A 13,263-nucleotide genomic window follows, 5' to 3' on the forward strand; every position below is an offset into this window, starting at 1 on the left:
ATTTAAAATTTTTTTGTTCTAGTTCTGTGAAAAATGCCATTAGTAATTTGATCAGGATTGCATTGAATCTTTAGATTGCCTTGGGTGGTGTAGTCATTTTCACAATATTGACTCTTCCAATCCAAGAACATGGTGTATCTTTCCATCTGTTTGTGTCATCTTTGATTTCTTTCATCAGTGCCTTATAGTTTCAGAGTACAGGTCTTTTGCCTCCTTAGGTAGGTTTATTCCTAGGAATTTTATTCTTTTTGATGTGATGGTAAATGGGAGTGTTTCCTTAATTTCTCTTTCTGATCTTTCGTTGTTAGTGTATAGGTATGCAAGAGATTTCTGTATATTAATTTTGTATCCTGCAACTTTACTGAATTCACTGATGAGCTCTGGTAGTTTTCTGGTAGCATCTTTAGGAGTTTCTACATATAGTGTCATGTCATCTGCAAACAGTGACAGTTTTATTTCTTCTTTTCCAATTTGGATTCCTTTTATTTCTTTTTCTTTTCTGATTGCCATGGCTAGGACTTCCAAAACTATGTTGAATAAAAGTGGTGAGGGTGGACATCCTTGTCTTGTTCCTGATCTTAGAGGGAATGCTTTCAGCTTTTCACTGTTGAGAATGATGTTAGTTGTGGGTTTGTCATATGCATTTTCTACTTCTCATCTGACTTGACCTTTGCTTTCCCAAAATGATTTGAGTTGGCTTCCAAAATACAACCAACTGGATGAAAAAATGAGGAAATCTAGATTTTAAAAACCTGTATGCCTGTGGAAACTAATATAAAACCAGATTATAAAAGCACACATAAATGTTTGCCACCAAGTCTTTTGCAGCTGCTAGACTTATGTAGCTGACCACTTAAAGTTTTGAGTTCCCTAGTGACAGAAACAAAAAAGAAAACACAATTAGTAGCAAGTCTACACAACTAGTAACTGTGTCCAACAGTTTTTCTCAGCACAGGGTCTGATGGGAATTTCTTCAGTGGATCATCACAAGTAGCCTGTACATCTGCATTTTCAAAACAAGTACAGTAGTACATTTTGTGAGATTTTTTTTCTTACATTATCCCTTCAAGGCAAAGGGCTGTTTTCAAGGCAAAGGGCTGTTTTATAGAAGTGTTTCTATAAGGAGAGACCTTTTCTTGCTCTTGCTGCTTTGTCATCTTCCACCTTCACCTTTACAACCTCCTTGTTAATTAACCTGCCTTAACAGCCCCAGCCCCTGCTGCCTTACCTAGTCCACTCCTGATGCCATTCCACTTGGACCCTCCTTGTTAAACCACATCACGGAGTAACCAGGGAATAAACAAAGGTAAGATCAGGGCAGCTTGGTCCCTTGTCATATGGACTGTGGCGCTGGCGGGCCCCACAGCTGAGGTTTTGAATGGCCAGTGAAAGGCAGGTGTCATCCTTGTTCTTAACCTGTCCTGCTCCCCCGTTCATGCCAGTAGTACTGAAGGGATTTGGAAAATCGGGGGAGGACCAGTGTTAAGTCTCTCAAAGGTATTTATATATTTTCTCTTTTTGCTTGTTTGAGCTTGGTTTGCAGTATTTCTCAAACCTGCTGATCATCTTTAGCTTGGAACTCCCCTGTGCATCTTACTTAGTATCTATTGGAAGTGTGATACTCCACACGTGTTGTAAGAATAGGATAGTTTTTGTACCAAATTATATTGAGAAGTGTTTCTTAAAGTGTCAAGGCAAGTTTAAACATTATCAGATTAGAGGATGATCCCTCCATGTATCTGGCAGACCCAGAGGCGTGAGTCTAGAATGAAAAGCAGGACCCCTATGGTCCGTCCTTTTCTCTTTCTGGCTGCCCTGCTTGGGATTCCCATCAGGCCATCCTCAGCCATTCCCACATTGCTGAGAGCATCAGGAAGAACTGAGGCAGCTGTGTCCTGGGCTGGTCTCTGGGGCATCATTGTGGGATTCCAGAAGCCCAGGAACTGTGAGCCTCCTTATTGACAGCTGCTCTTTTGATCTTGAAGCAGATCCTTTCACAAAGAAGCAGCTGTGAAGTCATTTCACAATCATTAGCATGATTCATTCAGGGGTATTGCTTCTTTCCATTCTCTCTTAGTGCTTAGTAGGTTTTTTCCCCCTAAGGGTGGTGAAAATTTTGAAGAAAAGAAGCAAAGTCATTCCTGGAACACAAGTTTACATAACCTCTTAAAGTTGTAATGCTGTTTAAACTTCAAATCTTTGGGGGTGGGGGAGAATGAACACAGCAGAACCTTCCTCCTAGAGTGGTTGTGAGGGTTTAATGAGGTCATCCACGGAAAACATGTAGCACACAGGGCTTGGCATGTAGGAAATGCTCAGTACATGGTAACTGTTCTGAGTGATGTTATTTGCTCTGTGCCTCCCCTGTTCCTGAACTTCTTCCACATCCTGGATGCAGGCAATTGTTTATATCACTGTTTTGGTGGCCATTCCTGCCAGGACTTTCTTATATACAGAACGAGTCTCCAGACCACCTTTTGCAGCTCCCTTCAGTCCCAGAACCCTCGCTCAGCCCTCAGGGATGGGTGCCAATGTCAACACCTTCATCACTGAAACACACCATCGTTTAACTGAAGGTGCTCTAAACTGTGGTAATAAAAACCAGCATAATTTTCCACAAAACTAGAACAAAAAATTTCACAATTTGTATGGAAACACAAAAGACCCCGAATAGCCAAAGCAATCTTGAGAAAGAAAAACGGAGCTGGAGGAATCAGGCTCCCTGACTTCAGACTATACTACAAAGCTACAGTAATCAAGACAGTATGGTACTGGCACAAAAACAGAAATATAGATCAATGGAACAGGATAGAAAGCCCAGAGATAAACTCACGCACATATGGTCACCTTATCTTTGATAAAGGAGGCAAGAATATAGAGTGGAGGGCTTCCCTGGTGGCGCAGTGGTTGAGAATCTGCCTGCCAATGCAGGGGACACGGGTTCGAGCCCTGGTCTGGGAAGATCCCACATGCTGCGGAGCAACTAGGCCCATGAGCCACAACTACTGAGCCTGCGCATCTGGAGCTTGAGCTCCGCAACAAGAGAGGCTGTGACAGTGAGAGGCCCACGCACCATGATGAAGAGTGGCCCCCGCTCGCCACAACTAGAGAAAGCCCTCGCACAGAAACGAAGACCCAACACAGCCAGAAAGAAAGAAAGAAAGAAGCTTTCATTTAAAAAAAAAAAAAAAAAAGAATATACAATGGAGAAAAGACAGTCTCTTCAATAAGTGGTGCTGGGAAAACTGGACAGGTACATGTAAAAGTATGAAATTAGAACACTCCCTAACACCATACACAAAAATAAACTCAAAATGGATTAAAGACCTAAATGTAAGGCCAGACACTATCAAACTCTTAGAAGAAAACATAGGCAGAACACTCTATGACATACATCACAACAAGATCCTTTTTGACCCACCTCCTAGAAAAATGGAAATAAAAATCAACAAATGGGACCTAATGAAACTTAAAAGCTTTTGCACAGCAAAGGAAACGATAAACTAGACGAAAAGGCAACCCTCAAAATGGGAGAAAATATTTGCTAATGAAGCAACTGACAAAGGATTAATCTCCAAAATTTACAAGCAGCTCATGCAGCTCAATATCAAAAAAACAAACAACCCAATCCAAAAATGGGCAGAAGACCTAAATAGACATTTCTCCAAAGAAGATATACAGATTGCCAACAAACACGTGAAAGAATGCTCAACATCATTAATCATTAGAGAAATGCAAATCAAAACTACAATGAGATATCATCTCACACCGGTCAGAATGGCCATCATCAAAAAATCTACAAACAATAAATGCTGGAGAGGGTGTGGAGAAAAGGGAACACTCTTGTACTGTTGGTGGGAATGTAAATTGATACAGCCACTATGGAGAACAGTATGGAGGTTCCTTAAAAAACTAAAAATAGAACTATCATACAACCCAGCAATCCCACTACTGGGCATATACCCTGAGAAAACCATAATTCAAAAAGAGTCATGTACCAAAATGTTCATTGCAGCTCTATTTACAGTAGCCAGGACATGGAAGCAACCTAAGTGTCCATCAACAGATGAATGGATAAAGAAGGTGTGGCACATATATACAATGGAATATTACTCAGCCATAAAAAGAAACAAAACTGAGTTATTTGTAGTGAGGTGGATGGACCTAGAGTCTGTCATACAGAGTGAAGTAAGTCAGAAAGAGAAAAACAAGTACCGTATGCTAACACATATATATGGAATCTAAGAAAAAAAATGGTCATGAAGAACCTAGGGGCAAGACGGGAATAAAGACGCAGACCTACTAGAGAATAGACTTGAGGATATGGGGAGGGGGAAGGGTAAGCTGGGACAAAGTGAGAGAGTGGCATGGACATATATACACTAGCAAACGTAAAATAGATAGCTAGTGGGAAGCAGCCGCATAGCACAGGGAGATCAGCTTGGTGCTTTGTGACCACCTAGAGGGGTGGGATAGGGAGGGTGGGAGGGAGGGAGACGAAAGAGGGAAGAGATATGGGAACATACGTATATGTATAACTGATTCACTTTGTTATACAGCAGAAACTAACACACCACTGTAAAGCAATTATACTCCAATAAAGATGTTAAAACAAAAAACAAAAAAAAACCCCAGCATATACTGAGCCTTTATGGGGCGGGGGCAGGCAGGTAAAAGACACTTTAAATACGGATCTCATCTAATTTAATGTTCAGTAACCTCATAAGGAAGCAATATCCTGTCTCACAAGTCAGAGCAGGAACTTGCCTAAGGTCACGTAGCAGGTTGGTGTCAGAACTGGTATTCCGGTTCACCTCTGACTCCAAAGCCTATGGCGGCCTCTGCCAGGATCCCATTTCTTCCTCTAGCTGTGAGTTGGATCGGATCCACTGAGAGTAGGACCACAGTGTTGGGCGCAGTAACCAGTGGAACAAAGCGAGACTGCTGGAGAAGCAAGTTAGACCTCCCCTCTCCCAAAAGCAGACTAAAATCTCAGCCCCTTAGGTGGCTACCAGCTTTATAATGAGGCAGGGAAATGACATGCTTTTTCATGTATAACGTATCTCCACCGGCAGCACAAAGAAGGGGCATCTTTGCTGGCCGTATTCAGTGCTGGGGGTGCCAGGCTGGGTGCAGCTAAATTATTCTGCAGAGTAAAGGCCAAGAGGGACCAAGAAGCCCCAGGGGAAGCTCGTTTTTAAGTATGGAGAATCTGGAGACCACGTGGGAAGGGGCCATAGGGAGGTTGTCGGCCTGGAGCTGGCACCAAGGGCGTGAGGAGGCACACGGCCATTTCTAATTCACGTTCAGTAAAATATCTTATCAGTTGCTGGTAGCATGGATTTTCTTCATAGGAGTGAAGGAAGCACTGCATCCTGTTTCACCGCTGACCAAATACAGAGGCTGCCCATGGGTGTTATTATTAACCTTATTGTTTTTGATTTCTCAGGCAACCTCAGAACCTGTTCTGGATCCACAGCAGATCCAAGCATTTGATCAGCTTTGCCATCTCTACCGAGGAAGTTCTAGGGTAATGTTGGTGTGGTTGTTTACATTTTTATTTCCCTATTTATAATTAGTGTTTTGGTAACACAGTGTCCTCAGGTCCTCACTCCAGCCTCGTCCTTAGTCTGTCTGTAAGGTGCCCTGGCATCCCTGTTATGGCTATGTGGAGCCCTGACCCCAGGGAGCACTCAGAACTTGGCAAAGGATGCAGAGGCAGTGGAAAGATATCTGTCCCTTACCTGCCATGGGCTGTGAGGACACAGAAGGGCATCTGTGTTTGTACTGCCTCCAGAGAGAGCAGGCATAAGCCTAATCCCTCATCTGGGAGCCTTTGTTTATACTGATGACTGCCAAATCTGCCCTAAGCCCCAGACTCTGCTGGACATCTGCCCTGGTTGAATTTGTTTTGGCCATGAAAGATAAATGCTAAATTGTAGTGGCTTAACCAAAATAGAATTGTAAATATGGGCATCCCAGGGCATCTTCCACGAATCTCTCTCCAGATTTCTTCTACTTTGTGGCTCTGCCATCTCTTAACATATGGCTTATATTTGCATGATTCAGCATGGTTGCCCCAGCTCAAACCATCACATCTGCATTCCTGCTAGCAAGGTGGAGAAAAAGGAGGAAGACCATAAGCCCTCTATTTAAGGATAGTTCCTAGAAACTGTATACACCGCTTCCACTTACCTCCTTTGTCTGGAACTTAGACATGTGACCACACCTAACTGCAGTGGAGACTGGGGACATTGGTCTTGATTCCAAAAGGCCATGGGCTAAAACTACTGGAATCCTGTTACTGTAGAAGAGTACAGATTTAGAGGGCTACAGCAGTCATGCCACAACATCAGTCTGGGGGCCCCACAGGCACTTCAGAAGTGCACTTATTAACTTTTCCAACCCGCTCTTCCTTGCCCGTGCCTGTCTCTGGGTGTCATCCTCTGTCATCAGGTCACCCAAAGCAGTCACCTGCTGGCACCCTGCGCTCATCCCTCCCACCCCACCCACTCAGTAGGGAGCTCTCCTGTCTCTTTCTCCCCTTTCCTTCCAGCTCACAGAGGTCACTGCAGGTCTTCCGTCCCTTCTCCAGGCTGCTGCTTGGGCACCATCTCCAAACCCAGAAGTCCTGTTACCCCTTGCTTACAGCACTCTCCTGGCTCTCCATCACCTGAAGTGGAGTCCAAACTCTACCACCTCCTCCATGCCCCAAGTCACACCTCAATTCTAGCCAGGCCAGATTTGTTCCATAAGCTTTTCTTGGGCTTTCACAGATTGCCTATATGCTGTTTTTTATGCCTGGGCTCCCTTTGCCCACTCCCCACACACCTGCTAGGTTGCTGGCAGCCCAGAGGAAAAATGAGAGCTGGTCTGGGCAGGGTCTTTTATTCCAGGAAGTTTACTGAACTGGCATCACTTCCAGCCAGGCTCTGCCCCAGGAGTTGGGTTTCTGGGCCTTCTATTCTAAGGAAGTTCTGCTGCTTTAAACTGTTGAGCCACTATTCACGACTCATCAATTTCTAGAACACTAAAAGTTACAGAAGTAGAACACAAAAATATCTTTTTCCTTGGAAAACAAAATATCTTTTGTGATTGATCTACTTCAGTGTCAACGTGAAAGAACTTTGGGTTTACGTAGCATCTGTCACCTGTCCTGTTATAGCATCGTACATAACAGTCCTTGCAGAGAGCTCCACACGCTGATGGGAAGCTGAGAGGGTTACGGAAGACAGAAAGTGGCACAGGTGGGGCTTGTGCAGAGCGAGGGACACCACTCTGTAACCTGCTCAGGCAGCAGTGGAAGTCCCTGCAGGGAGCCGCCTGCTGCGTGTCCTGGGCCAGCTAAGGAGTTTGCAGTCGGAGCTTTCGAGCCTGTGTTACGAATTGTGCATTGAACCATAGCCATGTGTCGGAACCAGGACCAGGCGCTGGATTATTTTAGATAAATTGGCACTTTGAACCAAGGGGCCTTCAGATGTCTCCCCAGTTACCACAGCCACTGGTAGTGAGTTTTCAACAGAAGTGACAGACACGTGTGAGCCTTCTGCCACTATTGCCTGGGTGAGGAGAGAACCCTTGCTAGGGGTTGGAGAACAGCTAGAAGACAGACTACCTGGCAGGGGAGGTGAGGAGAGAGCAGGTGACAGACAAGTTATCTCCAGAGAAGGCAGAACTGTAGGCAGCTCGGCTGAGCAGAAACTGTCACAGGGACCAGAGTTTGAGTCCCACGCTGCCACTCACCGCTGGGTGACCCAGGGCAAGTAACTTAACTTCTCAGGGCTCTGGGATTTTTACCTAGAGGGTGGTTGTGGAGGATTAGACATAATTCATATAAAGGACCTAGTATCCTGGTGCCTGGCGCCTAAAAGGCACTCACTCAGGGAAGTTACCTGGAGCTTTTAGAAGTCCCGCAGACTCCGGGCTGCAGCCTGGCACCGGGAGGCTCGCCCTGCTGTGTGTGACGGCTCGGTCCTCACAGCTGCCCTCTCTCCGGGTGAAGAGGCTTGGGTGTGGCATTCAGCTCTTCTCTGACCATCAAGGGCATCTCAGGGGCTAGGCTGTCAGGCTCTGTACTTTTGCCGAAAGCCTCTCTGAGGTCAAAGGAGTGGCCCCACTGAGGGCCCAAGCCTGGTTTCCCAGTGGGCTGCGTTAACACTCTCCCTCCTCACAGGCCTCCCAGAACTGAGCCTGTAACAGGGTGAGGGTAGCGCTGGCGTCGCTGGTGGACCCAGGGCAGCAGGGAGGGCACTTAGAGGAGAAGGTGGCATCTGTGAGCTTGCCTGGAGCCCCTGAGTTTGAAGTGGCAGCTGGGTGTCCACTTGTGGCTGTCCTGGTTACGAAGGAGAGGGGTCGGAGCCAGTGATCGTCATTCATCCCAAGGAGAACCCACCAAGAGGGAGCGTGTGGCGTGAGCTGAGCGGAGAGTGGAGAACCGCGGCTCGGGGTGTGTGTCCACAGGGAGAGAACGGAGGTGACAGGGTCACACACCCGCTGGAGAGGGGACACTCAGAGTGAAGGAGGTTCAGGATCGGACAGCTTCCCCGTGTCAGAAAGTGTCACAGTTTGTTGTGCCCACAGGACTTACCCAGTCCAGCCGCCTCATCATCAAAGGAGGAAATTTAGGCCCTAGCAGATGACGTGAACTTGTGCAAAGTCACCGTTGCCTGTTCGCGAGATGCAGCTCTGGGGTCCACACCCGGGTCTTACCCTCCAGCCTCGGTTGACGTGTGTCCCCTCCTTTGCAGCTGGCTCTGCTTACGGAACTCTCCCAGAAGCGCGGCAGCGAGAGCCGCAGGCCGTTCAGCGGCTCCCAGAGTGGCCCTGCCTTCAACAGCGTCTTCCAGAAGGAGAACTTCCAGCTACAGCTCATACCCCCGCCTGTGACTGAGGACTGAAGACTCTCCCGGGCCTGGAGCCCAGAGACCACCCCAGCAGGGGGGGAGGGCCCCCTCTGACAGGCCTGGCCCCGCTGCCCCCAGGCTCCCGGGCGAGGCCCGAGGGCGGCTCCACGCCCGCCAGCCCCGGGAGACTCCGGCTCTTCCTGATGTTGCCGCAGCATCAGCACCAGACTGGTTGATTTTGTTTTGCTTATTAAGCAAATGAATGCCATATACCTCTATCCAGTTATTTAAGAAAAATGCATCTTGCCTGTTGGGACTTTTTCTCGTTTTCCCTGAAGTGTGGAGAACAGGCGGAGCTCCCGCAGATGGCGTTTCAAGTCCGGTACAGCCCGTCTCCTCCAGCTGGTGGGCACCACGGAGCGTGTCACCTCCTGCTGCCGTTGGGACAGGGAACAGCACAGTTGGGAAGAGTGGTTGCCAGGCTGCAGCACAGCTGAAACCTGCGTTGGAGGGAATGAAGCGCCTGCGGGAGCTGGGGCACCTCCCTTTCCATGTGTTTGTGCTTAAACCCGTTTGAGTGTAAGATCTGCCATTTCTAACAATAAATGCCTCCTGTTTAAGCCCTGCTGGCTGTCTCACTCTCCGTCTGTCAAGTCATAAAGGACGTTTAGAACTCTTGTTGCCACCATTCAGTTCTATTAGCTCCAAGTCAAGGACCCTGATTGATTGGGGCAGCCCTGCCTTTATTCCATAAGCAGCTGCGTCACAAGCTCCATCCAGAGCACCAGCCACCCAGGTCCCCCTCTGCCAGGGGCCAGGCTGCCAGAGCAGGATTTTTCCATTTCTTGGCCTGGGCACTTCCTGTACGTCATTGAACCAACCACCGTAGGAGCTCACAGCACACGCACAGAGGCTAGGTGTCTGCCCCCCAGGCTCAGGTGCTCCCTGTGTGGTCCCTTCAGGGCCGACCGGGCTCCCAGGGACTGGCTGGCAGGTGCGCAGGGCGAGCCCACCTGTCCAGCTCCGGGCCCAAAGCCCGTGGTGCTCCTACCAGCCAGCCCAGGAACCAGCCAGCGCCTTCTGGGTGCCAGGCACCGTGCTGGGTCCTTTACGTGTGCATCATTTTTAATCCTCCAGAACAGTCCACAGGAAATTGATGTATAAACTAGATACAACTTTTAATAAAAAATATATCCTGCTTCTGCCACATCCTGGCTGTGATCCTGAGCAAGTCACTCTCAGCTTCAGTTTCTTTATAAAATAAAGCTGCAGTGAAGACTAAATGAGCCAGTACCTGAGAATGCGTAGTGCTGGGCAGGCACATGACAAATGCCCCAGACATGTTAGCTTAGCTCTTATCACAGAACTACCCCCGAGATGGCAGCACAAGCTGCCGCCTCCTGACAGAGGTGCAAGGAGGCCACACTAGGGGACATGGTGGAGCATGAAGTGAAGTGACCACCAACTGGATGGCCCTTGAAGCCACGTGAGAGTCTCAACCCCATTCTACAGATGAGAAAGCTGAGGCTCACACTGGAAAATTTAACCAAGGCGACACACAAGAAGTAGCAAAGCACAGATCTGAACTCAGAACTGATTGATTTCAGAGCCAGTGATGCCACCTCCACAAATTCCATATCAGGTTTCTTGACGAGTCTAAAATTAAGGCCACAGGGGCTCGACAGTCTCAAAGCAAAATGTGGTGATTGCCTGCCTTCTTCAGTCGACACTCTAAAGGGCCAAGGCAGTTTACTGAGCATCCGAGCCCCTGTTCAAACCAGGGCTGGTAAACACCAGCAAGGCACTCTCCTCCAGCCACTAACCTAGTTGGTCATCCCCAAGAGTTCTTTGTCATTCGAGTCACAGCACCACTGAATAAGTGACAGCAGCCTTACACCCAGGTCATGCCTTCTGGATTGGATTGAAGAGCCCTCTTGTCTCATCTAAGGGCAGATGAGAAACCGACTCCAGGTTTGGCCAGTGCTGGGCCCCGGGACATGCAGGCCTGAGCTGGGCCTGGTCCCTGTCCCCTCTCGTGGCACTTAGCACATGTTCTACTCTGCAGTGACGTCAGGTCCCACTTCAGAGCAGTTCCTTAGCAGAGACTTCTCTGGAACTACATCCAGGCTCAGTCAGCAGCCGTGGTTCCGCTGACATGGCCACAGGAGCTCACTGAGGGGGTGGGGGGCTCCCAGGATGGAAGAGCAGCAGCTCTGAGCACTCGCTTCCAGCCCCGGTGCTGAGCTCCAGCTGCTCTTCCGGGTCACGTGCCCACCCCTGGGCTGTGACAGGTGGTAAGAGGAAAGATCTGGGGGGAGGCTCCAGGCACCCGTCAGCTACCATTTGGGGAGGGCAGGTACCTGGTCTGAGCTGGCTCCTCCCATGCTGCGCCTGGGTGAGGGAGAGGTGGTCCTCTGAAAGGAAATCAGGGCCCTAAGAAGGGAGGGATTCTGATTTGCCAAAACGCAGCAGTGTCCATCACAGCGCCTTTCTTCTTTGTACCTGGCAAACGGTAAGTATTTGAAAGGATCATCTGAAAATAGTCAGTCAGCTCCCAGCTCAGCTGAGTGCCCCACCTCCTGCCATGGGGGGTGAGGAGGGGGATGGAGTCTCACCCAGTTCCCCATAGGAAGCAGATGGGCTGTTGGAAAGAGCCAGTCAGGAGCCCCAGGTTCTAGGCACAGGCCCCACAGGCCCACATGTGAGCTGAGGAAGGCTAGTACTCCTCTGAAAAATAGAGACGCATCTGCTCCATCTACAGCAAAGGTCCAAGTGACGTGGGGGAGATGTTTTGTAAAGGTAACATGTTACCAACCAGAGCCTACCATGGTGAGAGCGGGAGGGCAGTTGTTTGTGGAAGAGGAAAGCCAACCGGGGCCTCATCAATGATGAATGCATCAGGGAATAAATAATTCAGAGCTTTGGGGATCCTTTTAGCAGCAGTATGTTTCCACTCAGCTCTGCCTGCTGAAAATGTTTTTCCAAAGGTCCATCTCCAGAATCAGATGCGTGTGACGTGCCCAGAGCTGCAGGAAAAACCTGGTGTGTCGTCCTCTGGCAGCCCAGGGCGGACCCCAGGTCCCTGCAGAGTCTGAGGGGATCCTGAGCACCTCTGAGCTCCAGGGGGTGGCCCTGACTCATCAGAGGGTTCATCCAGCGGCCCCTGCTCTCAGGGCATCCATGGCCATCTTTCTGCCACCAGCCTCCTCCACACCCCAGTCCTCTATGAAGCCTTCCCCACTTCCCCAGGAAAGGGGCAGTTTGACTCACCTTGTTTCCACGCTTGGGTGTTTTCCTGTCTACCTCCAGCACTCCTGAGGGGCGTGACTGTGTCCAGTCCGCTCCTGTGTCTTTCACAGCACAGTGCTCAAAGCAGGCTAGCTGCCACCATCTTTTAAGTCTCTTTTTAAAGTAAACTTTTTATGGATAGAAATGTTCACAAACCACATTGCAAGGCCAGATTCATTCATGAAGTGAACACACCTGTATAACCAGCACCCAGATCAAGCAAATAGAAATGGCCAGCACCCCAGATGTCCCCTGAATTCTCTGTTCATCACCCCACAAGTTAGCCACCATCCTGCCTTCTAACACCATAGTTTTGCGTGTTTTGAACTTCATAAAGCACATTATTTACTCTTTTGGAAGTGGCTTCTTTTACTCCAATTATGCTTGTGAGACTGTTCCATGTTATTCCTTCTCATTGCTGAACAGTCTTCCAGTGTAAGAATATACCTTAACCGATCCATTCTATCATTAATGGACATTTGGGTTGTTTCCAGTACTGGCTCATTACCATTCTTCTTCCTGTCTTTTTGGTGGACATATGTATGCATTTCTGTTGGGTATAAACTTAGGAATGATTTTGCAGAGTCAGAGGATAGGTATAATTAACAGATTTTTGAACATATGCCGGCCTGTGTGAACGAATGAATGTCTACAGCTTCGGGGGCGACGGGGTAGGTAAGACATGCACACCACCCCCTGCACAGTCCCTTCCCCAGCTCTTGGTGCACAGGCCCTGACTTCCTGCCTCCTGCCCCAGCCAGGCATTAGTTGGCTCAGGAGCCTGTCGGGATCTGCTGTTAAGCTGCTGGTGGGGATGGGCCTCAGCTTCACACTGGGACACTTCTCAATAACCTAGTGAAGCCAGTAGCCCGTTCCTATCTGACGTCGGTTCCCTCAGAACTCTGTGCTACATGCGTCGCAGAGGTCAGAATTTGGTCCCAATAGTCTTGGAGGGCCAGGTCAGGTCCCAGCCCCTAGCAAAGTGGAGGACCTCATGGTTTGCCCAACCCGGCCTCTTCTCTCTCTAGAAGAGTGAGTTGGCCCATCATCCTTCAATACTCCCACAATCCACCTCCACCTCCACCTGAGATGCTGACTCCCAGTCAACTTCCTCCCTTCATCCTCCCCACTT

General features: G+C 48.7%; 1 protein-coding gene and 1 long non-coding RNA gene across 5 annotated transcripts in view; one reads left to right on the forward strand and one right to left on the reverse strand.

The window, feature by feature from the left end:
- Positions 1-9,469, forward strand: part of VPS8 (VPS8 subunit of CORVET complex) — a 286,912-nt gene extending 277,443 nt beyond the window's left edge. For all 4 annotated transcript variants that reach the window (XM_068546385.1, XM_068546384.1, XM_068546387.1 and 1 more), the window contains exons 46-47: positions 5,450-5,530; positions 8,748-9,469. In XM_068546385.1, coding sequence (XP_068402486.1) covers positions 5,450-5,530; positions 8,748-8,897 — 231 coding nt within the window. In that variant the 3' untranslated portion in view covers positions 8,898-9,469. The remainder of the gene's footprint in view (positions 1-5,449; positions 5,531-8,747) is intronic.
- On the reverse strand, positions 938-8,821 carry LOC137766314 (uncharacterized). Its single transcript, XR_011074292.1, has 4 exons — positions 7,893-8,821; positions 6,196-6,304; positions 4,768-4,868; positions 938-2,098 (listed from the first exon to the last, which is right to left on the reverse strand). It is a non-coding gene; the product is annotated as an uncharacterized lncRNA (long non-coding RNA).
- Positions 9,470-13,263: the final 3,794 nt, after the last annotated feature.

Source organism: Eschrichtius robustus, chromosome 6 (assembly GCF_028021215.1).
Source record: "Eschrichtius robustus isolate mEscRob2 chromosome 6, mEscRob2.pri, whole genome shotgun sequence".
Lineage (NCBI taxonomy): Eukaryota > Metazoa > Chordata > Mammalia > Artiodactyla > Eschrichtiidae > Eschrichtius > Eschrichtius robustus.